General features: G+C 42.7%; 1 protein-coding gene across 1 annotated transcript in view; it reads left to right on the top strand.

Annotated features, from left to right (window-relative positions):
• LOC134656627 (OTU domain-containing protein 7B-like) overlaps window positions 1–21284 on the top strand; it is a 41438-nt gene extending 20154 nt beyond the window's left edge. The window contains exons 3-9 of the mRNA XM_063512183.1: window positions 3839–3970; window positions 9396–9546; window positions 11486–11736; window positions 13157–13401; window positions 14921–15126; window positions 17024–17461; window positions 20984–21284. Of these exons, the coding sequence (XP_063368253.1) occupies window positions 3839–3970; window positions 9396–9546; window positions 11486–11736; window positions 13157–13401; window positions 14921–15126; window positions 17024–17461; window positions 20984–21284 (1724 nt within the window). The remainder of the gene's footprint in view (window positions 1–3838; window positions 3971–9395; window positions 9547–11485; window positions 11737–13156; window positions 13402–14920; window positions 15127–17023; window positions 17462–20983) is intronic.
• The last annotated feature ends 5135 nt before the right edge of the window (window positions 21285–26419 follow it).

The following is a 26419-nucleotide window of genomic DNA, read 5'->3' as shown; positions in this document are numbered from 1 at the left end:
TTATTGGCATCGTTCTAATTGTGATATGTGGACGAACCTAACAAAATTCAATACAAGTCGTTAACCGTTATTTTATTGCAATTGCCTTGGGTTAGATTCGCGAAGTGGCTCTGTAGGGTGCTATTCATCATCATCAGCCGTGTCTACTGCTTTGATTATATGTATTAGTAAGTCGGGATGGTATTACACATTTTCCAAGATGGCTGCGATTCCTCGAGGTCCCCAAATGTCAAATAGTGTGGACATGAAAAAGAAACCTTTAATTACTATACATGCATATGAAATATCAGGATTTTCCTAGAGATTTCGAGGTTAGACCTAATCCGATTGTGCTAAGAGCTGGCTTGAGATTTGTACTGAACTGTCAATATTGTCAGAAAATCCGCGCCAGCTTTCGTGGTACGACCGTTCTTCCATGGCCTGCCACTGCCGATCTTCATATAATAGTACTAAGTTCACTCTCTAACAAAACGCGTCTATTATGACAGATATGGCCGCTAGGTGGCGCAAGCGCGAGCACTGAGCAGGCGTCCGTTCCGTAGCGGTGCGCAGCAACTACTATGGCTAGACACCAAAATTGGTGTGGACCGCATGTACTTGTAGCGACGCGACGAAATCGCGGATTGAGCCACGCCTGCTTCAGGTCTCCTCCAGTCGCCGCCTAGTTGCTGGGTACCAAGCGCTATTTGTTTCGGTTACCACTAAAAAACCAGTTACTTTTGCTATCCCCTAAACGTGACAAAAAATCGTCGTTTAAATTCGATTGGTGACAAAAAGCACTTAAGATTTACACGAACCCGCCGTTAAAAGCAATTCTCATACAATTGAAGTTACGCTCTTATTTTTTTAAAGACATGTCAAAATTACATGAATTTTGGCATGAACAGTTACGTAACATATACCGATGTCTGGTACTAGTATCCGTTGCTAAAAATTGTTAAGGGGCCCACTGATTACCAGTCCGCCGGACGATATCGGCCTGTCAGTTGTTCGGAGCTGTCAACTTTTTGTTCTAACTGACAGGCCGATATCGTCCGGCGGACTGTTATAAACCAGTGGGCCCATTTATAGCGCTTTGTGAAGAGGAGGTTCGTGTTACTCTAAATACTCTATGCTTACGCCCTATGTATGCAACCACAGAACAAGTAGAATGGCGATGCGAGCAGGGTACGTGTCGCCGCCGGTTATGAGCAAACGCTCGCATGCTAGTACTCGCCCGCGCTGACCGAAAAACGTAAACATGCCTTTTGCGCCACAATAACGTTCAGATTAAGAAGCCAGACATCAAATCTGTCTAAAGGAGGCGTATCCATTCACCAGGCACACAAGTTTTTACTACCGTTGCGCGAGAAATGTGGAAATGTGCAGAGGAACGAGCGGCGACACCGGTTCCGATACTAACTGCGCGCGATAGCCGTTCTAACCTCTTTAATAATGTTCTGTGTATGCAACCTTACCTAACCCTAAAATTATCAAAGAATCGTTCTTGAATCTTAACAATACTTACAATTAGGCTAACTTATCTGACTTCAGGCCATAACCGGCTTCAACTTATTATGTTTCCTTAACTTACATCACAATGATTTATTTATTATTATTCTGCCCGAGTGACACAAAAGGCAGTAACGTATTGAGTATTGTGACCATTGATTGCCGGCGATGCGCTCCACTACATCCATTGTTGTGCCTATATACACCTATTTAGTAATATTTACCAATAGTACTGTACTTAAATAAACTACTATACGGATTATCATCATTCTCCTAATGTTTGTCTTGTATTGTTTGTCGATTTCGATGACGGAGACCTCAGCAATTACTGCTTGAAAAAAATTAAGGTCGAAAAAGGAAGGAAATTTTGTTGACCAGATCCTTGGAAATATGTGTGTTGAATATTTACTTAGCATTACCTTTTCAATGTGTCTAGCTTTAGCTCAAAAGTCATTGTTCCGTATGTTACCGTAATAACATAACAGCGATAGCAACAAGAAACTGGGCATTATAGGTACAATATACAATAAAATAGATAATACAAATAATTTGTTGTTCGCTAATTGGTAACATATTCATTATCGATGTTTAAAAGTCGTTGAATTTTGTAATCACACGTTTGTTCAGACAAAACATTCAAATATACAATACCGGCCTGTGATTTCGTCTGCGTACATTGATAATTTCCGTGATAAAAAGTTAAAAACTAACTTCATGTCCTTCCCCGGGGCACAGATTAACTCCATACCATAATCTAAATCGGCTCCACAGTTGTTGATATGTGAAGAGATAACGGACAGAAAAACAGACGGAGTGACTTTCTGTTATGAATGTTATGATATTACGAGTAGTAGGCATATACCACTGCTGGGCTAGGTATCCTAAGTGCCCGTGATCTTCCGAATGTCGTCCACCCAACGAGCTAACGGACGCCAGGCGCTTCTTTCATCCGAAAGCGGCCACCAACGCACCCACACCCACATACACACGATTTCAAGCTCCTTGTAAATATACATTTGTAACTATACGTAAAACAAGTCCAAAGCTAACGTCACAAGTTTGGCCTTGTCACGTCACATCACGACCTAAAAAATAGAAGCGCGTCAGTCAGACCTCGGAACTGCACTTTAACAAAACAAAGCGGTGCCAAAAGGCATCCTTTGCTAATGCCGGCGGCATTGCCAAGTCATTGTTCGTGAAGGCTGTAGAAATAGAAATGGCTTCGGGGTTGCGTCAGTCTATATTGTTTACATTTGTATTGTGTGATGGCTACTTTTAGCCTAGTTGGTAATGGCGCTAATGGCCAATGGTAGTGACCGTCCAAAGCTGATGGTTCTGGCAAAACATTTATAAACAGCCAGCTTTAGCGTTAAGGGACCCACTGATTAACAGACCGCCGGACGGTATCGGCCTGTCAGTTAGAACAAAAAGTTGACAGTTCCGAACAACTGACAGGCCGATACCGTCCGGCGGACTGTTAATCAATGGGCCCCTTTAGAGACAGCGTTGTAAGGGTAATAGATCGAGTAATCTTAATCAGTATTGTATTCCGAGTGCATTTTTTATATTGGGGCAGATAATTTAAAAACGAAAACCCTCGTCAATATTTTTGTTAACCGGTTAACCCCGGGTTAATGGAATGGTGCGAGTATTTTTTCGCCACTCTGTCAAATAAGTTTAGTCAGGTTATTACATTATTTGCACACCTACTCTCCTACTCCAGTTTATTCTCGCTAACAATGGTGTCTTCGCCACATTAATAATCACACAGACGTCACAGACATACAGATAAATATGATGAGTTGATGACATATTTACACGCAATCGGATAAAAAAATACAGTCACGATCTAATCTCGTGTGGAAATATAATATGAATCATACACTGCGAAATAAAAATATCTCACTGTTTATTTATATTACACTATTAAAATTTCATCGCGAAAGAAAGTATCTGAAGATGAAGTTTTTATTGTACATATTTAGTTGTTTACACCATGTCGATTAGGTTTCCGGGCGATTATTTTTCCGCAAACCAAATTGACCGTGCTTGCATGGTCCTAGCTTAAAAAGATATTAGTTTCTAATGGTGGCTGAATAACGCTTTTGCGAGCCGAGGATGTATCCTGTTCCTGGGAGCTCTGAAGCAAAGAGAACACAGTCTTAGAGAGGCCCACTCTAGCGTCTATTGAGCATCGGTGTCTAGGTAGCGCTATGGAAAATGGTGTCGCTGCGCAGTTGCGTCAACATTGCGTCGAGCAGTGGCCATAGAGTTGACTAGACGCCAAAGCTCGCTGGTGTGGGCCCTTAACAGTGCAAAGTCTATAATTTACTCATACTTGTTACAGAACGCGTCCTACCGCCGCTGAAACCCCGCGCGGGCGGCGACGTCAACGTCATCCCGGAGCGTTCAGTCAGCTCTCTGGACCTCATGTCGTACTCCACGCCTTCAAACCTAGTTCTCACACCTGCTCCGGAATGTAAGTCGAGACACTTCTTCATGGCATCGGTCTGCTGATAACAAGGCGGCGACCTCAACGTCATCCCGGAGCGTTCAGTCAGCTCTCTGGACCTCATGTCGTACTCCACGCCTTCAAACCTAGTCCTCACACCTGCTCCAGAATGTAAGTCGAGACACTTCATGTAATCGGTCTGCTGATAACAAGGCGGCGACCTCAACGTCATCCCGGAGCGTTCAGTCAGCTCTCTGGACCTCATGTCGTACTCCACGCCTTCAAACCTAGTCCTCACACCTGCTCCAGAATGTAAGTCGAGACACTTCATGTAATCGGTCTGCTGATAACAAGGCGGCGACCTCAACGTCATCCCGGAGCGTTCAGTCAGCTCTCTGGACCTCATGTCGTACTCCACGCCTTCAAACTTAGTCCTCACACCTGCTCCGGAATGTAAGTCGAGACACTTCATCATGGCATCGGTCTGGTGATAACAAGGCGGCGACGGCAACGTCATCCCGGAGCAGTTAAAAGTTATTATAATAGCTCGTATATTTGGTATAGAACCCGATATTTCTTGAAGTGGTGCTGATGAAGACCAGAAAACGGTGCCTTATATTATATACATACTGTTTTGTGTTGTCGGTTCTTTTTTTGTAAAGGTTATTAGATATTCCAGAAGAAATATCATGTTCCAATTCCAACCTCAGTAGCCAGTACCATCACCCACACTGTTAACTGTAGTACATCGGTGGACCTTATGCCTTTTGTAATAAGGTCCATTTAAAGTAAGGTGTTGCCGTTTGTACGACACGCCTTTAATTTGTTTTTTAATGGGTTTGAACTCCCACAGTTTGGACCCACGCCAAATAGTCTGACGGACATATTTTATTTTTAGTTTTTACTTTTACCTATTTTAGTTTAATGCCTACGCGAGGAGCGTAGAAATAGCCGCATGAATAACATTGCTATTAAATGTCAGGTCGCTTTTCGTCTAAAGGCCACTTGCACCATTCACTAACCCAGTACAATTTGACACTGGGTTAACGGTTTAACCGATTAACCCCTGGTTAGTAGGTTGGTGCAAGTGGCGCTAAGAGATTTGTAGTTATAGTCGTCTAGGGTTAGACCATGAAAAGTCTGCAACGATTTTGATAGCATACGGAGTACAAGTGTTAATTTGATGTTTAAAATCAATGGCACTGCATGAGCTATCAAAATCGTTACAGACTTTTCTTGGTCTAACTCTATTTAGGTAGTAAAAACATAGACTAAAAATTTTGTGACGACTAGATTGTCAAACGTGATAACTCTTTCGGACTCATTTTCCATGTTTTATGATATAGGATATAATTAAACGAGCACACAAATCGTGTGAAACGAGCACACAAATCGCGTGATAGTAAGCAATTCCTGTCGCCCATGGACATCTGCAACACCAGAAACATAGCAACTCTTTGACATACGGGTAATAAGAATGGGGCCAGTACAGCGGTGTCACGCAACGAATTCGAGCCAATCTTGCAGTCTAATGCCACAACGTGATTGGTTGATGAGTTCGCATCACGCACGCGATTGGTCGCAACTAGTTGCGTTAGACTGCACGATTGGCTCGAATTCGTGAGTGACACCGCTGAACTAGTACCGTTCTTAGTGCCCGTAAGGCCCGTCGTCAGGTATATGTCAATGTAGAAAGTGCGTTGCCGGCCTTTAAGAGAAAAGAGTTCGCTCTTTTCTTGAAGGTCGTATTCAGGAAAGTGCAAAGTAATAAAGGAATCAAACATAATTAGTATAATTACTTAGCAAAGTAATTGCATTTTAAATTGAGTTTGACCTCTTCCGTTTGAAGTCTCAAGAACGCAGCGAGGTTTGTTTGATGTTACCCGTATCAAGCCAAAATGTCGCATCTCCATACTAGATTCAAATGACATAAGGCTTAGGCTAAGGCCCCTAAGCTTCACAAGGGTGCTTCTATTAATTTGATACTTTGACGTTCGACACCGATGTCGCTGGAAAAATAACTAGCGGGTCGAGAAAAAAAGTCCACAAAACATTGTTATTTACAACATTTTTACTTCAAATCGACTCGCCTGCTATTACGAGTAGGTAGTTTTGTTTTTTTAGTTTTTGAAGCGCTGGTGGCCTAGCGGTAAGAGCGTGCGATTTGCAATCCGGAGGTCGCGGGTTCAAACCCCCGCTCGCACCAATGAGTTTTTCGGAACTTACGAGGGGTATTCAAAATATTCTCGGTATGAGAATGAAAACAAACAAGTACGAAAAGTTTGATATTTTTATTTTTCAATATACTCCCCCCCTATGTTCATACACTTAAAAGATCGATCAATTATTTTTTTTAATCCCTCGTAAAAATATTTTTTATCTTTCGTGTAAAAATGCTCCTCCACTGCCGCCTTCAATGCTTCATCGTCAGAAAATTTATTTCCACGCAGATCCTTTTTAAGATTGGGGAGCAAAAAGAAGTCGCTGGGGGCTAAGTCCGGACTATACGGTGGGTGAGTAACAGTTTTAAACCCACGTTCAACAATAGCTGCCTTGGCAATATGAGCAGTATGGACGGGGGCGTTGTCATGCAGAAGCAGAATACCTTTGGTTAACTTTCCTCGCCTCTTTTCTTTAATTACATCCTTTAATTGACGTAGAATGTTAGCGTAGTACTGTCCTGTGATATTTACACCTTTTTCTTTATAATCGATTAGTAATACTCCTTCACAATCCCAAAATATCGTGGCCATGACCTTGCCAGCTGAAGGGATGACCTTCAACTTCTTGGGATAAGCTGAACCCTTAATGTGCCACTGCATGGACTCTTGTTTACTCTCTGGGTCATAATGATGAACCCAGGTTTCATCTCCAGTAACTATTCTTTGCAGCACCTCATCAGGATTTTCACCGCACAGGTCAATAAAATCGGAACAACAAGCTACACGCATGTCTTTTTGAAGCCGAGTCAGCATTCGCGGAACCCATCTTGCACTTACTTTTGACATATTAAGATGGTCATGTATAATATCATGTACGGTACCAATAGAGAGATTGGTTACTTGTGCTATAGATTTTACCTTCACTCGACCATCTTCCAATATAAGTTTTTCCACTTTATCAATATTTTCTTGTGCAGTAGCTACTACAGGCCGGCCAGGTCTAGGGTCATCTTCAATACTCTCCCTTCCGCGTTTAAACTCGCTTGACCACTTTTGAATGGTAGATAAAGAAGGAGCAGACTCACGGTAAACACAATCCATTTCCTCTTTTATGGTTTTTTGATTTTTACCCTGTTTTGTCAAGAATTTTATCACGCATCGATGTTCTAATCAGGGATCGGATACCGGTATTTTTTGTATGGGAACGGAAACGGTATTTTTTCGTTCTTTGCTAATTACTTCATTTCTAATTGGGCAATCTAATAATACGAAGTCGTAACCTAAAAACACAACTGAGTGCTACATTTGGAGTATAAAATAATTCGAAAAATATGGTTATTTCTATGTTTTTGCAAAAAACCGGTTCCGATCCCTGGTTCTAATTTAGTTAACATTGTCAATTCGCACAGGATGTTCATGTTTGTTCAGCAATTGCAGAAAAACAAAAGACTATCTCGGTTCGAATTATACTTTTTTTTAATGTCAATGAATAAACCTTAGCGGCCAGTAACGAAAGAAATTTTAGAAGAGGTCGTAAGATATCAATACCGAGAATATTTTGAACGCCCCTCGTATGTACGAAATATCATTTGATATTTACCAGTCGCTTTTCGGTGAATGAAAACATCGTAAGGAAACCGGACTAATCCCAATACGGGCCTAGTTTACCCTCTGGGTTGGAAGGGCAGATGGCAGTCGCTTTCATAAAAACTAGTGCCCACGCCAATTACTGGGATTAGTCGCCAAGCGGACCCTAGGCTCCCATGAGCCGTGGCAAAATGCCGGGACAACGCGAGGAAGATGATGAGTTTTGTTTTTATAGCGCACATAAGTACTCGCGTTTTAGCGTAACGTGCGTACTTTTCCTTTTCGGCCATATTTATACGGTAATTAGACACCTTATTTAATGAATAAGGCGCTACTTTGCGGAAATAATGATTAATTTAATCATTAATTTCGCTTACACTACCAATTTAAGTTAGTACTTGTGCTACTACCACGTTACTTACGTCTAAAACGCACAATTTGCACTTTATTATATCGTGGATTAGCAATACAGCAGTACAGCGAGCTGCAAAACTGCATATCCTCTTTATGAATGAATCCATTTATAAAGTTGGGTACATATATGTCTCTTCCATAGACATTTACTTAACCGTAGGGTAAAGAAATGTTAAATGGTTCCTATCGTGGCTCTTATCAAGTTGTCGCAATAGACAATACCTCTATCTAGTTTGTTTAGGTTAAACCAACCGGGCATATAATAAAAGTCGATAAGTTTGCTAAAAAGAGTTCAGCACACACGATGTCTCTGTCGTTGAACTCTGTAGGTCGAGCTGTAAACAGCTCCACGATTTTAGTGCTTAAACTTTTTATGTCTATCCTCATACCTATATTCAGGGCCACTCCCATTTTTGAGCGTCGGCGTCTAGTAAGCGCTATGAAAAATGGCGTCGCTGCGCAGTTGCGTCAACGTTGCGGCGAGCAGCAGCCATAGTGTAAGGCCTGAGTGGACGCTCGAAGCGGAGCGTTCAGCGGGGCGTGCAGCGTGTGGCGTCGGGCTCAGAAGTGATTTCAGCAGCGTGCTCTAAGGCCGCTCCTATACGCTAAAATACGCTTGCATTTGTTTCATGCACGCCGCACGCCCCGGCCCGCTGCACGCCCAACTCGAGCGTCCGCTCAGGCCTTACACATAGAGTTGACTAGACGCCGACACTTGGGAGACGCTAGCGGGGGGTGGACCTTAAACACGGGATCTAAAAACTTTACGAAATATAATTTATAAAATCACATCAAAATCTTTTGACATTGTCTGAGGTAAATTAGATTCAAAGTTATAAAGTTACTTAAAGTAACTTAATGGAGTTAGACACATGATTGTTACGTTGGAATATTGCAATTTGTTGTAAAATAGACAATGGCATGTTTTTCTTAGACGCTTCTTTTCTCATCAGACCTGCTAGCATGAGTTGCGCGCGCGCGACTCCATACATCTAGCTAGCGCGACTTCAAGTATGAACTCGCGCGCGAGAACGCAACTTATGCTAGACCGCTAACCGCTTCTTTCCGAAGCTCCATTATGCTCAGAGGCTACGATGAAAAATTGTCTATGTCCAATTCTATCGCACTTTCATTAGTGCTAGTTAATAGTACCTTTAACCTGTCGAATCCCACGATATGACGTCACCATAAGCGTTCTGGCTCATATATGAGCCGTGGGAGCTGACAGATTAAGACCTTAATTTACAGAATAAATACAAGTATATGTATATTTTTTTATGTTGCCCCAGGCCGCAAGCTGTCCCGTGGCATATCCCGAGCGACAGATAATGAGGGTCTGGTTTGGGCGCTCCGCAGCAACACAGAGCCTGACCTGCAGACCCTGAGCTCCGAACACATATTGCTGCTGCCAGACATATCTATATATCCACCGGAGTTCAGGTAACTTTATTATGCATATGGATATTAAACAATTAAGGGTCGGTTGCAGCAAACTGTCTGTCACCGGCTGATTGCCGGTGATCTGTTTGTCAAGTGTGGATGGTGCAACGGGCCCTAATTGGCCTGAGTCCATAAAATAATAATTTAAGGATTTGCTGTGGCGATGGTACTGTTTTTTTTTACTATCCGACTACGAGGCAAAATTAAAGTAAAGGAAAATCTAGAATACTTCGCTGACGTTAACAGTACAAATACTATAAAACAAACTCCTATACCTGTTAATCTTCAGAAAATTTACGTTTGTACCATCGCCCACACTCTTAAATGTCCATCGGTGTATCTTATGCCTTTTGTAATAAGGTCCACCAATAGACAGTTAAGAAGTGTTGCTGTTTGTACGGGACAACGGCAGACAAATTCGCGTTTGTACCATCGCCCAAACTCTTAAATGTCCATTGGCGAACCTTATGCCTTTTGTAATAAGTGTTTTAATAATAATAAATAACGGGTTCCAGCAGGCGTTCTACATGACATAAAAGCTCTCCAAGGGGCCTCTGTGTGTTGAATCTATATCCCCACGCAAGCCTATCAAAAGACCGGGATTATAGGCCCGTGAAATCTAAGGAGATACAAATAATAAATCATTTAATTCCGACCAAGTTCGATCCATAGTATGTTAGTTACAGAGGTATCTTAATAACTATGTTAGTGGCACAATACAAAGACAAAAAATAGACTAATATAAAATAAATTAAATAAAAAACTAAATATAGCTGGTCAAGCAAATCTTGTCAGTAAAAAAAGGCGCGAAATTCATATTTGCTATGGGACGATATCCCTTCGCGCCTACATTTTTAAAATTTGCCGCCTTTTTCTACTGACAAGATCTGCTTGACCAAGTATATATTACTTACACCTACACGATATAGGTTAGCCATTGCCAGGAGTAAGCAAGGCAGTCTGGCAGACCATCTGCCCTACTTGGCCCTGCCAATCGCCACAACAGTAAACAAACAAATTTAAGTGAAACCATAGAGAAATATAGTAAGACAAGAGTGCTCACTCCATACATCAGTTCAGACTATTAATGTTAGTGTCTACATCTAGCATCGAGTAGCGGAACTATCAGTACTGCTATTTGACAATAGATGTAGCACCGACCGGAAAGTCTTATCTCAACAGCATAAGACTTTCCGGTCGGTGCTACATCTATTGTCAAGTAGCAGTACTGATAGTTCCGCTACTCGATGCTAATAGTCTTTTTGGTACTAAAACTGATGTATGGAGTGAGCACTCTATGTATTTTTTTCTCTATGGTGAAACAAAGCACCGAAGTCACCTGTCCCGCCACCTGTCCATTGAATCACCTAACGGCACCCGCACGTGACGTATCGTCGCGTTCCAAAATATAGTTTGGCATAAAATCAATTTAGGCGGGCACGCGACGACCGCCGCTGAACTTTGTGTTTTGTCTTTAGTAAACAATGAGGTATTCATGAGTCAACATGATGACAACGTTTTCTTTTTTATGTTTGGCCTTAGACAACACTGGCTGGTGTAGTTTTGAAAGAGTTCGTTGTATTGAGATTTTGAATTGATTCTGTGACAAAAAGTACAAGGCCCCTTTGTTTATTATTTATTTTGCTTATTAATTGCGACGCTGGGTATTAATTTTAACATAACATTTTATTTAGCCTCGTATAGTTCATAAGATATGATGATACACAAGCTTGTAGTTTGTAAAAAATACTTACCTACAAAATAAAACTTACTTGTTTTTAAGTATGAATATTTTAATTTATAGAGGTAATATTATAAAGAGGCAAAACACTTTGCTTTGAAGGTCAACAAGGTTAGGTCCAAATTGTTTTGTTTTATGACCCTAAAAATAAGCTAAATATTTCCAAAAAACATATCCAAAAAATTACATTTATTCCAGAACATTTATCGAAAAGGACCTCCTCGAGACCGCCACACTACACACATTAGAGTCTTCCTGTATACTCAACTGGTGGAGGCAAGGGCGCGTCCCCGGTGCCCCTAGACTTTTACCACTAGCTACGTCAGGAGATGGGAACTGCCTGCCTCATGCGGCGTCATTGGCAGCATATGGATTCCATGATAGACTGTTGGCGTTAAGGACGAAAGTCCAAGCGTTGCTGTGTGGGGAAGGCGGAGATGCGCTCACAAGTAAGTACCTAAACTGGTGCCGCGGGTTCTACCACTAGCTACGTCTGGAGATGGGAACTGTCTGCATCATGCGGCGTCGTTGGCAGCATATGGATTCCATGATAGACTGTTGGCGTTAAGGACGAAAGTCCAAGCGTTGCTTTGTGGGGAAGGCGGAGATGCGTTGACAAGTAAGTACCTAAACTAGTACCCCGACTTCCACTAGCTACGTCAGGAGATGGGAACTGTCTGCCTCATGCGGCATCATTGGCTGCTTATAGATTCCATGATAGACTGTTGGCGTTCAGGACGAAAGTCCAAGCGTTGCTGTGTGGGGAAGGCGGAGATGCGTTCACAAGTAAGTACCTAAACTGGTGCCCCGACTTCCACTAGCTACGTCAGGAGATGGGAACTGCCTGCCTCATGCGGCGTCATTGGTTGCTTATGGATTCCATGATAGACTGTTGGCGTTAAGGACGAAAGTCCAAGCGTTGCTGTGTGGGGAAGGCGGAGATGCGTTCACAAGTAAGTACCTAAACTGGTGCCCCGACTTCCATTAGCTACGTCAGGAAATGGGAACTGTCTGCATCATGCGGCGTCGTTGGCAGCATATGGATTCCATGATAGACTGTTGGCGTTCAGGACGAAAGTCCACGCGTTGCTGTGTGGGGAAGGCGGAGATGCGTTGACAAGTAAGTACCTAAACTAGTACCCCGACTTCCACTAGCTACGTCAGGAGATGGGAACTGCCTGCCTCATGCGGCGTCGTTGGTTGCTTATGGATTCCATGATAGACTGTTGGCGTTAAGGACGAAAGTCCAAGCGTTGCGTTGTGGGGAAGACAGAGACTATACGTTCACAAGTAAGTACCTAAACCGCTTCCTAAACTGATCCCCGATACTTCTACCATTAGTTACATCAGGAGATGGTAACTGTTTGCATCATGTTATTCGCTTATGGTTTTATAGATAGACTGTTGGCGTTCAGGACGAAAGTTCAAGCGTAACATCAGTGGGGTAACTGGGGACAGGAGGGTTAACATTATAGATACAGGATATATCCCCAATAATATGAACCAAAAAGTCCTTGAGGTAAATTTTTCAAACAGCTAGATTAGTAAATAGCTTAAAAACTGGCCAAGTGCGAGTCGGACTCGCGTTCCAAGGGTTCCGTACATTAAGTTCGTCTCACGCGTGACTGCACATTTCTATAATAGCTTTTCCTGTCATTTATATAGGTAAAGAACTATTTTGTGTATAATTATAAATTTTTAGATCCGATAGTTTCGGAGATAAAAGGGGGGGAATGGTCGGACAGACAGACAGACACACGAGTGATCCTATCCGTTTTTTCCTTTTGAGGTACGGAACCCCGGAACCCGGAAAAAGTCTAGGTATATGTCCCCAGTTACCCTACTTGACAGTACTCTGTCGTGTTTCAGACGCCATAAAGCGTCGCTGGCGCTGGTCCGAGAGCCTCTCCCTCCGCAGCGCCGGCCTCACCCCCTCCGAGGCCGAGTGGGAGCGCGAGTGGCAGGACGCCGTGCGCGCCGCCTCCGCGCAACCACGCCCCAAGCCCGCTCCTAGCGCGGCCCCGCATTATGATGGCCTGGAGCAACTGCATGTGTTTGCACTGGCACATGTTATGAGGAGACCTGTTATAGTGTTTGCTGATGTCGCTTTAAGGGTGAGTTTATTAGTTACTAGACTATCCCGAAAGCCTCTCCACAGCGCGGGCCTCACGCCCTCCGAGGCCGAGAGCCCGCTCCCAGCGCGGCCCCGCATTATGATGGCCTGGAGCAACTGCATGTGTTTGCACTGGCACATGTTATGAGGAGACCTGTTATAGTGTTTGCTGATGTCGCTTTAAGGGTGAGTTTATTAGTTACTAGACTATCCCGAAAGCCTCTCCACAGCGCGGGCCTCACGCCCTCCGAGGCCGAGAGCCCGCTCCCAGCGCGGCCCCGCATTATGATGGCCTGGAGCAACTGCATGTGTTTGCACTGGCACATGTCATGAGAAGACCTGTTATAGTGTTTGCTGATGTCGCTTTACGGGTGAGTTTATTAGTTAGTATACTATTCCGAGAGCCTCTCCCTCAGCAGCGCGGGCCTCACGCCCTCCGAGGCCGAGAGCCCGCTCCCAGCGCGGCCCCGCATTATGATGGCCTGGAGCAACTGCATGTGTTTGCACTGGCACATGTTATGAGAAGACCTGTGATAGTGTTTGCTGATGTCGCTTTACGGGTGAGTTTATTAGTTACTAGACTATCCCGAAAGCCTCTCCACAGCGCGGGCCTCACGCCCTCCGAGGCCGAGAGCCCGCTCCCAGCGCGGCCCCGCATTATGATGGCCTGGAGCAACTGCATGTGTTTGCACTGGCACATGTCATGAGAAGACCTGTTATAGTGTTTGCTGATGTCGCTTTACGGGTGAGTTTATTAGTTAGTATACTATTCCGAGAGCCTCTCCCTCAGCAGCGCGGGCCTCACGCCCTCCGAGGCCGAGAGCCCGCTCCCAGCGCGGCCCCGCATTATGATGGCCTGGAGCAACTGCATGCTGCACTGGCACATGTTATGAGGAGACCTGTGATAGTGTTTGCTGATGTCGCTTTACGGGTGAGTTTATTAGTATACTATCCCGAGAGCCTCTCCCTCCGCAGCGCCGGCCTCACCCCCTCCGAGGCCGAGTGGGAGCGCGAATGACAAAATGCCGAGAGCAGCAGGCGTGGCTCACTCCGCGAATTCGCCGCGTCGCTACAAATGCCTACAAGCACATGCGGCCCCACACCAATTTTGGTGTCTAGCCATAGTGGTTGCCGCGCACCGCTACGGAACGAACGCCTGCCCGCACTTGCGCTACCTAGCGGTCATATCTGTCGTAATAGACGCGTTTTGTTAGAGTGAATCTTCTATGAAGAGTGAATCTTCTGTGAAGGTGCTAGATTACCTAGTACCATTATTTATTCTGTACCGAGACCTAGCTAAGAAAATCAATCATTGAGTTAACGCGTGACTATCATCATAAAGCTCGGTATTTTATTTAGTATCCAGTGCGGCAAATATCACTGGGTTTTGACCACGCTTACTTTTCACAAAATTGGCAGTATGTAATTATGAATGAAATAATGGTCCCACTCTATAATACGAAACATTTGAGCAGTAGTGACAATGTCAATCATATAAAAATGTAATTAACAATTTTCAGGATTTCCGTGGCGACCCAGTAGCCCCCATCCCGTTCGGTGGCATCTACCTCCCGCTCGAACTCGAACCAGCAGCGTGCAGCAAAGCACCCATATTGCTGGCCTACGACGCGGGCCATTTTTCGGCGTTGGTTCCCTGCGAGCCATTACCCACCGACGGGGCCAGAGTGCCACTTGAAGACAGCACGGGGACCGCGATGCCTATCAGGTGAGGCCGGGAAATAAGAGAATACTGACAAAGTAGTTTAAAGACAGCGCGGTTTCCATAAGCATCATACAAGCCGCCGTATTGTGGCGCACGTGACGTGCTGCGAGGGGTCACTTTGCCGACTTAGGCCGGAAATGTTGTATGAGGATCCATTGCCGGCACATTTCCTTGAAACACTTCCAACGTGTTTCGTATTATATGTATTATCCTGTTTATTGTCTAGAATATACTGCATGCAAAGACATCTTTATATGAGCAATATTTAACTGTAATGTTTTATTCGGTGCATACAATTAAGGCTTATTATTAACCGGGCAACTAAAAATACTAAAATACTAAACAGGAACTTTCATTGAGCATATAATAATATAATTGGGTTGTGCATTCATATTTTAGCGCCAATAAATTTATATTAGCCTCAAATATAAGCATCATACACTGACTTAATATAAAAGAAATAGACACACAAAGCAGAACAAAAACGTCAAGAAATGTGGATCCCAATGACGTTTCGCACCATTTGCATTGATGATAAAAACGCTTACGTAAAATTTGAGTCAAGATAAATGTTTCGTACAGAAAAGAGCTTAATGTCGTAAGCATTAAGTGTCAAATTTGCAAACATAAGTACCAACACTGTTAAAAAATTTAGTCCGATGGCACTACGTAACGTATGTACGTCAAACAACGTCAAACGAGAATAATGAACGAATGGAGTCACTTTGGTACACTTTAATATGTATGACTGTACAGGAAAACCAATTGAAGTAATAAATAAAACAAATTTAATTTAATCGGGAGCTCAAATAAAATTAATTCGTGGTTCAAATTCAAACAAATCAATTTTTTAATTCGTAAGTATACGTCTTTAAATACTAATTTCCTTGAAATAAATTCTACTTATTAAATAACTGTGTATTTAAGATCTACATTTACTCATAGCGCGGGTGCACGGGGACATTTAGATACTGATTGGATTTTTTTTATAAAGTCTACCTATACTTTATAAAAAAAATCCTGTGGTTGTCACTGTGTTCCGACAGGTTTAGCATTTACAGTTAGTCGATATAAGCCCTTATTGGTGGTGTATATGTCGGAAACAGGGAAATGGGCCGAACACACAAGTGCCGTTTTGCCTTGTTTAAAACTGCATCACCCCTATCTCTTGCTATAATTAAATAGCAGTCCACTTTGCACGTCGCATAGGTTTTCTTGGAAATCTTGAATTTAAACATAATATTATTTCTTATGAATTCCATATAAAAATATAAAAAAATATTGACCTCACATCGACTCATTAGATTTTTGTTCCTTAACATCCCTTCTTTGGTACTAACAAATTAATTTATTCAAATCCATAAAATTACCACCAGATTACATAAATTATGTAATGCTATCCAAAGAACTAACCGAAAGAAATACATTCCATCCTTTTTCCTTGTTTTATCATTGTTATTTTTACATATTTTAACGGCACATTTCGTAATTGTTGACAACTTCACATTTGAGCGTTTCAAACAAGACTAAACGAAAAAGTAATGCATGATCTGTTTTGACATCACTTTTGTGGGGCCATTTTTGGCGGCTGATTGGGTATCCAGTTCTTTATACTATATCAATGGCATCATATCATTAATCTGTCAGCTCCCACGGCTCATATATGAGCCAGAACGCTTATGGTGACGTCATATCGTCGGATTCTACAGGTTAAATTAAAAAAAAACTGACAGCAAACCACCCAAAAAAAATATAGGGAACTTGAAGTGATAGGTAGTAAAGCGATCATACAATTTGGTTGTCATCTACTTGTTAGTACGCCTCTCAATTAATTATATTGCCATGTTTGGTTGAACGAGACAGACTATTCAAACGTCTATTTCACTATCCGTATTTTCAGATTCAATGTCGACCCCGGCGAAGATTTCCGATGGGACACCGAACCGGACCAGAAAACCATAAACAACCTCCTTCCGGACGAATACCAGCGTTCCGCCATGATGGCGGCCTACCTCGACCTAGAACGTGTCGAATGCCTCTCCCAAAATCCTCCGCCGGAAGAATTAAGAAGATCACTAGACGCACTATCAACAAAAAGCTCAAAACAGTTGAATTCCGTGGCTAAACAGTTCGGGAGTATAGGACGTTCTATGAGTAGTAAATTGAAGAAGAATTTCGGTTCGATGGCGAAATTAACGGGGAAAAGTCAGAGTAATCCGGAGGAGGGGTTGATGAGGAGGCAGAGTACGTGTGAGGTGTTGTGCTGCAGGGTTCTTGCGGCTAGGGCTCCCGTGCAAGAGGAGATGGTGAAGAATTATCTTAATGAGACTTGGATTAGGTGAGTTTTAATATCATTTTAATATAGTAAAACATTCTGAAGGGATTAGGTAAGCCTTCTAAGATCATTTAACAAAAAGCTCACGAAGAAAGGATCTCTCTCTTTCTCTCTCTCTCAAAACAGTTGAATTCCGTGGCTAAACAGTTTGTGAGTATAGGACGTTCTATGAGTAGTAAATTGAAGAAGAATTTCGGTTCGATGGCGAAATTGACAGTGAAAAGTCAGAGTAATCCGGAGGAGGGGTTGATGAGGAGGCAGAGTACGTATGAGGTGTTGTGCTGCAGGGTGCTGGCGGCTAGGGCTCCCGTGCAAGAGGAGATGGTGAAGAATTATCTTAATGAGACTTGGATTAGGTGAGTTTTAATATCATTTTAATACATTGAAACATTCTGAAGGGTTCAGGTAAGACATCTAAGATCTCTCAACAAAAAGCTCACAACAGTTGAACTCCGTGGCAGTTTGGGAGTATAGGACGTTCTATGAGTAGTAAATTGAAGAAGAATTTTGGTTCGATGGCGAAATTAACGGGGAAAAGTCAGAGTAATCCGGAGGAGGGGTTGATGAGGAGACAGAGTAGGTGTGAGGTGTTGTGCTGCAGGGTGCTGGCGGCTAGGGCTCCCGTGCAAGAGGAGATGGTGAAGAATTATCTTAATGAAACTTGGATTAGGTGAGTTTTAATATCATTTTAATATAGTAAAACATTCTGAAGGGATTAGGTAAGCCTTCTAAGATCATTGAACAAAAAGCTCACGAAGAAAGGATCTCTCTCTTTCTCTCTCTCTCTCTCGCTCTCTCTCTCTCTTTCTCTGTCTGTCTCTCTCTCTCAAAACAGTTTAATTCCGTGGCTAAACAGTTTAGAAGTATAGGACGTTCTATGAGTAGTAAATTGAAGAAGAATTTCGGTTCGATGGCGAAACTAACGGGGAAAAGTCAGAGTAATCCGGAAGAGGGGTTGATGAGGAGACAGAGTACGTGTGAGGTGTTGTGCTGCAGGGTGCTGGCGGCTAGGGCTCCCGTGCAAGAGGAGATGGTGAAGAATTATCTTAATGAGACTTGGATTAGGTGAGTTATTTTTTTTAATACAGTAAAACCCCTTTGGAAGATTCTGAAGGGACCAGGTAAGATCTTTAGTCGCATTATTCCACGAAAAGTTCAAAACAGTTGAACTCCGTGGCCAAACAGTTTGGGAGTATAGGACGTTCTATGAGTAGTAACTTGAAGAAGAATTTTGGTTCGATGGCGAAATTAACGGGGAAGAGTCAGAGTAATCCGGAGGAGGGGTTGATGAGAAGACAGCACAATACTTTAGACTTGGATTAGGTGCGTTTTTAATTTCTTTAATACAGTAAAACCGCTTAAGAAGATTCTAAAGTAGGTAAGGTCTTGAGTGGCATTATCTACAAAAAGTAAATCAGTAAGTAAGTCAAACATTTGGAAATATGGGGTGGTCTGTGAGTAGGAAATTAAAGAAGAATTTCGGTTCGATGGTGATACTAACGGCGATGAGTCAGGGTAATCTAGAAGAGGGGTTGATGAGCGTTAGGTTTTTTCATATTTGTATTTTTTTTCTACCTCGTATGAATGTATTCAAACTTCTAAATTAGTGATAAGGTGCAACATCGAACGTGACAATGGCATTCTATCGATAATGTGGCCGGTTGTTAATTGATGATTTTTAAAATATAGATTTGGGATCGTTTGCACCAAACTGTCGTTTGTCACCGTTACAGTATTTGCTAAATTTTATTGCATGGGAAGTTTTATAGTTCCCTGCTGAGGGACGTCGACGAGTCGGTTAAATCTGGTCATCACAACCGGCTCTTAACACATTCAGTGCCGAAAACCCGACTATCGGGTATTTTATGACGTCGTTCCCGGGCCGAACGACCCGATAGTCGGGATCGTGGGACAGTCACCTGCAATAATGTTTTACTTTTCGAAGGCCGCACAAATATGTGACACGCTCTCGTGACAAATAAGCTCGCGTCAGATATTTTTGCGGCCTTCGTCGTGTCACATATTACTGCAGGTGACTGTACTACGGCCACAGGGTGGACACGCTATACATCGAAAATCATTGGCGTTTATATGTGTGAACGGCACGTCTGTACACGCGTCATTGTGTGAGTAAGTCGCTTAGGGCTGACTCTCGTGCGGCGCGCGGGGAAGGCTAAGCCGAAGCTTGCCAAGGCCGACCGAAGTGACGCAACGAGCCGCCCGCTGCGTTGGATAATTCAACCGAAATATGTTAACTAATGTTTAAGTTTAATTACGCTCCAATTGTTTTGTTACGTCATTATTATATTTATGTTATTGTTGATCAGGGATGTTGCGAACATCCGCATCCGCAACCGCGGAACTTCCGCATTATTTTCAACATCCGCATCTGCATCCGCATCCGCATAAAATCGATGCGGAGCTTATGCGGATGCGGATGTCGAACAAGTCGGTAGGTACAGGAACGTCTTAGCATCGGCGTAAGTGCTAGACTGCTAGGTAATTTAGTCATTAGCCAAAAAAACCTATTAGAAATGAGCAGTCAAGCGTGAGTGGGACTTAATGTACGGAACCCTTAGAACGCGAGTCCGATTCGCACTTGGCCGGGTTTTTGAAATAAAAATTACTAAAATGTAATATTTGACGTTGTTTATGTACCTATCTTGACATTCGCATCCTCATCCGCGGATGTGAGCCTTTAAAAATCCGCATGTAAATGTCAAAAAATCGGCATCCGCAACATCCCTGTTGTTGATACCTACCTATTGATTTTATATAACATACATACCTAATGGAAAAATTCAATAGGTATAGGTACCTATATTAATAACAGAGATAGAATAACAAAATAAATCAAAAATCTAACCCTAAATTAGCCTGAGGCAGTTCCCACGATACTGGCCGCGTTCCCCCTCTGCACAGTGAGGCTGAGTTTTTCGGCAAAATACCTAATTAATTGTATTACAATAAAAAAAACCATCTCTTCTTAATCTCTTATTAATTTGGGATACTCTGTATAAATAGCTGTTGGATCTCCAAAATATAAATAAATAATTCAATAAAAACGCGAATATTCCGAGAAATTCTTTTTTGTGAAAAGAGTGTAAAACTAAAAATAGAACATTTACAAGTAATATCTGTGTAGGTATTTACATTAAAATGTTAACTTAACATTCCTAAATTAACACAAAGATAGTATGAATCTCTCTGTCTATGTTTGAAATGGAACAGTCCTTTGACACACTATAGCACAATAAACCGGCGTTTTGAACGTTCCGTCCCTCATCGCGTCGCTAACCGAACTGAGCGCGCGGCTAAAACTCGGCTAACTGCTGTCGAGGGGCGAGGTAATCCGAGTCGGGGCGGGGCGGTGCGTGTCCGTTCTGTATGATAATACTATTACTTATTCTGTGCTACGGCTTTATATGACGAAATTTTTGTGGCCCGGCGCGGATCTTGTTTGGCTGGGTGGCTAATGTGTTAATAGTAGCAAGCGAGCTGACTTACACCTGTTTTCTATTCCAGCTTCACGGCGGAGAAGAACCGCCGCGCCCAGCCTGCGTCCCCCCCCTCCTCGGGTCCGCGCTACGGCACGGGGCGCTCGCAGTTCTACGCGGACGCGGGCGCGCCCTCGCACCAGCTCGCACGGACCCTGTCCAACAAGCCCGCCAAGCCCGCGGACCGGACCCTTTACCTCTCCAGGTCCACGTTCTACGACGACCGCCCGCCCGAGCCGAAGCCCTGCAGGGCGCCGCTGTGCATGTACTACGGGAGCCCCGAGAACAATGATTACTGCTCGAGGTGCTCGAGACTGCAGTATGATTGAGTGCGCGTGGTGCGAGGTAGGACTGTTGAGATAGTTTCGTAGTAAAAGTTTAATTCATATGCTACGGCACGGGGCGCTCGCAGTTCTACGCGGACGCGCCTTCGCACCAGCTCGCACGGACCCTGTCCAACAAGCCGCACCAGCTCGCACGGACCCTGTCCAACAAGCCCGCGGACCGGACCCTCTACCTCTCCAGGTCCACGTTCTACGACGACCGCCCGCCCGAGCCGAAGCCCTGCAGGGCTCCGCTGTGCATGTACTACGGGAGCCCCGAGAACAATGACTACTGCTCGAGGTGCTCGAGACTCCAGTATGATTGAGTGCGCGCGGTGCGAGGTAGGACTGTTGAGATAGTTTTGTAGTAAACGTTTAATTCATATGCTACGGCACGGGGCGCTCGCAGTTCTACGCGGACGCAAGCGCGCCTTCGCACCAGCTCGCACGGACCCTATCCAACAAGCCGCACCAGCTCGCACGGACCCTGTCCAACAAGCCGCACCAGCTCGCACGGACCCTGTCCAACAAGCCGCACCAGCTCGCACGGACCCTGTCCAACAAGCCGCACCAGCTCGCACGGACCCTGTCCAACAAGCCGCACCAGCTCGCACGGACCCTGTCCAACAAGCCGCACCAGCTCGCACGGACCCTGTCTAACAAGCCCGCGGACCGGACCCTCTACCTCTCCAGGTCCACGTTCTACGACGACCGCCCGCCCGAGCCGAAGCCCTGCAGGGCGCCGCTGTGCATGTACTACGGGAGCCCCGAGAATAACGACTACTGCTCGAGGTGCTCGAGACTCCAGTATGATTGAGTGCGCGTGGTGCGAGGTAGGACTGTTGAGATAGTTTCGTAGTAAAAGTTTAATTCATATGCTACGGCACGGGGCGCTCGCAGTTCTACGCGGACGCGGGCGCGCCTTCGCACCATCTCGCACGGATCCTGTCCAACAAGCCGCACCAGCTCGCACGGACCCTGTCCAACAAGCCGCACCAGCTCGCACGGACCCTGTCCAACAAGCCGCACCAGCTCGCACGGACCCTGTCCAACAAGCCGCACCAGCTCGCACGGACCCTGTCCAACAAGCCGCACCAGCTCGCACGGACCCTGTCCAACAAGCCGCACCAGCTCGCACGGACCCTGTCCAACAAGCCGCACCAGCTCGCACGGACCCTGTCCAACAAGCCGCACCAGCTCGCACGGACCCTGTCCAACAAGCCCGCCAAGCCCGCGGACCGGACCCTCTACCTCTCCAGGTCCACGTTCTACGACGACCGCCCGCCCGAGCCGAAGCCCTGCAGGGCGCCGCTGTGCATGTACTACGGGAGCCCCGAGAACAATGACTACTGCTCGAGGTGCTCGAGACTCCAGTATGATTGAGTGTCACCAACGTAAAAAAAAAAAGTATGATTGAGTGCGCGTGATGGTCAATGATATTATATAACCATAGATAGGTTATACTCATACTTGAGGAGCACAAAAAATACTTTTTTTTTATGATATAGGAGGCAAACGAGCAGACGGATCACCTGATGGTAAGCGATTACCGCCGCCCATGGACACCCGCAACACCAGAAGGGTTGCAAGCGCGTTGCCGGCCTTTAAGATGGGAGTACGCTCTTTTCTTGAAGGTTTGAAGGTCGTATCGGTCCGGAAATACCGCAGGCGACAGTTCATTCCACAGTTTGGCTGTGCGAGGCAGGAAGTTTCTGGAGAAACGCACAGTTGAGGACTGCCAACCATCTAACTAACTTCCATATTTATTTCTGGGCCTACGACAAAAATCTGTTATTTTGGATTCATTTTTTCATTCCATCCATCTTTGTCACACTCGTTGTTAAACATAAGGTCGTCTCTTTCGGTGTGCGGAAGCTCGTTGGCACGTGCACATTTCTCGCTTGTCCAGCCGCGACTAAAGGCAACTTGTCCAATTTGTCACAAGGTAAGCGCTTCAATTTTGGAACGCCTATAACCTATCTTGAGTTATAAATCATTGGTGATGGTGCGGGGTGAAACTGTCTCAAGTTTCCTAGTAAAAGTTTAAATTCATATGTGTGAGGTTAAGAATTCCCAATATATAGATAAAGCGGTTATATTTTTATGAGGCAAACTATTTTCGTACATTAATAAAAATTGATCTTAGTTATAAGCTCGTTGTAAGATTCTAATAGAATAAGTTTTCAACATTTCAAATCATAATAATATCATAATAATATCGTGATAAGATAACCAATTTGTTAATAGTTTTTTATTTATTTTATAAAATCACGTGCTAAAATGTTAATGTGGATTGTCCCATCCACATTACTATTTTAACCGCTATAAGTATAAAGAGAGAAAAAGGTGGGTTTTCTATTTTTTTTTTAACGACAAAATATAGCGGTTACAAAATTAACGTAGTAACATAAGTCATGTGATTTTAATTCCTTATGTTATATAAAATTAAAAAGTTATTAATTGTACAGGAAGTGTTTGTATCAAGGCCATTTAAATTTTTTTTATGTTATTTCTACTCAGAATCACAAGCTCTTGCTGACCTAATAGGAGAAAAAATGCGTCATGAGGCTTTTATTTCCATTCCTTTAACCATTTTTCATAGACTTTGTATGACGGTAACGGAATGTAAGGATCGAAAAATGTATAGATATTTTGGGATTTTTTTTCTCCTATCCTAAGATTGAAAGAGCTCGTAATTCTGAGTAGAAAGAAGATATAAAATTCCCAAATTTTAAAATACGTGTAGTGTAGTCAAGTGTAAAAATATGGGGGCACAAATCATACTCAATAATATGTCCTATAGCTCTTATGTCAGCGAGTTAGGGTACATATTTTTGAGTAAGTTATATTCACCCGTATTTTTCCACTTGATTATACAACTTTAATTAAAATGGCTCATCAAATTTGAAGCACGTTTTTTATTAGATGTTAAACCTCTTCCACTATTAATTAACTATGTATTTTATAAAATGCAAGTTATGCAACGTTTAACCGACTGGTTATGGAACTAGTGCCAAAAGTGGCTTACAATATTTAACTAGCAATATCAGTGCTTAGAGAGACAGAGAGATGATCACAATGAATGTAGTGAGCGAGAAAAAAAATGTTAACATTACACTTTTTTTTAATTTGTGTTTTTTCGAAAGCTGGCTAGTTCGACGGTACTGAGAAGTCATTAAATATGAACCGTGGAACCTTATCACTGCAACTTAACTATGTATATTAATATTAAACTCTTGTAGTTTTATAGTTATATTATTGTGAAAAAGTTATAAGTATTATGTTGAGGTGATTTGTTCACCATTCTACCTCAAGCGCAGCAAATAATATAAACAATATAACTGTTAACGGTTATTGTTATTCAGAATATATTCTATTGAGTCTTGTTATTGTATAACCAATAAACCACAGATTAAATCTATACAATTTTCAACCATGTTATCTTATAGAAATAAAGTACGAAACGAAATTGTGTACAGTATATGTTAATACTGATTAGGGTTGCCATATGGAAAAATGGACGTTATCCTAAAAATCCTGACATTTTCTGGACAGTCCCCGATAAATCCTGAGTCCTGACACATCAGGGGAAATCCTGACGTATGGCAACCCTAACTGTTATGCCCGCTACACACTTCGCTATGGCATTAGCACAAATATGGCTGCGTTACTTTTCTTTACGATATTAAGGGAAGATATTCAACAAGAATATTTCGACGAATATTGCGAAGTGTGATGGCGTGTTGAAAAGTATATATTTCATTTAATGCAGTCCATTAAAAAATCTTGCATAAAAGTTGGTACTTATTTCAAATTCTATATTATCTAAATTATCTTGAAATTGTTCAGTATCAGGGTAAACTTGATGTTGTCATGTATTAGACTTTAATTCGATACTAGAATCAACGAGCTTCGATATACCCGTCCTTGTTTGCCTGGTTCGAAAATGTGAAACATAATATTGATCTTCTAGTCTTATTCTTAGAATAGATAATATATGCGAGTGATCTAGAATAAGTACTTTTAAGTATTATACAGGTTAACCATTTTTAAAATGCACGCACCCTGAGAGCTACGCTAAGTAATCAAAAAATACGCAACTCACACTAATACAGCGGGCTTCTTTAATTTACTCGGAAGGTCCCAAAAAATTTGAAATCTGTAGTGAACGAAATATGGTTGAATTACTTTTGTTTTGAAATCGAACGAAACAAAATAAATGCAACTCTGTTCCAATTGAAAATGGTTTAAATTACATTGAAGTAATATGTACTTTTTATTTTATTGAAAGTTAAAGTTTGGAAACTTCTGCGTTATTTCTCCAATCAAGTCCACCGCCCGCAACTAGAAGTGCTTGCTTCTTCATTTTGGTCCTTCGAGCCGGATATAAGTGAGCGTTTTCCAAAAAAAAAATGTACATTTCATTCATATCTTCAAAATATTGACTTGTTGGGCTCATTTTACTCAGAATCATTTGTACATTCACGCCTCATACATGAAAAAATGTGTCCCAAGATTTCCTTTCCAGACCGTCACATTTTTGTATAAAAAAAAAATATTTGTATGAACGTGTCGCACTGGAAAAATATTTTTTCATACAAAATTTTAGGACACATTGTTTCATGTATTAGACGTGAATGTACAAATCATTCTGAGTAAAATGAGCCCAAGAAGTCAATATTTTGAAGACATGAATGAAATGTACATTTTTTTTGGAAAACGCTCAAGTGCTCTGGAGGGGCGTGCATTTTTAAAATGGTTAACCTCAACAGGTGTAATCCCTGTATAATTTTAGATTTTTATTGTTTGTCATTTCGTTTTTATTGTTTTTTATGTCATCTCCAGTTTTGTTATCCATTGTTAATCTGAGTAAAAAATATCTTAAATAGCGTTAAAGATCTATTTACTACTTATGGTGAGATCATGACAATGCCTTTAATTAAAATCCTGTTAGTTAAGGGTTCATTCAGATGTATACTACTTAATCTATCTAATAAATAAAATTTAAAACAGAGATATGTAAATGTTATATTTTTTCATGTAACAATAGAGGCAGCATATCATGTTTTGTAGAAATACAATAATTTTATGACTACGATTTGTTTTATTTTACCAGGAATTGTAGTAGCTTTAGATGTATA

This window comes from Cydia amplana, chromosome 18 (assembly GCF_948474715.1).
Source record: "Cydia amplana chromosome 18, ilCydAmpl1.1, whole genome shotgun sequence".
Taxonomy (NCBI): domain Eukaryota; kingdom Metazoa; phylum Arthropoda; class Insecta; order Lepidoptera; family Tortricidae; genus Cydia; species Cydia amplana.
Note: the sequence above shows the minus strand (reverse complement) of the source record. Positions and strands in the feature narration are given on the sequence as shown.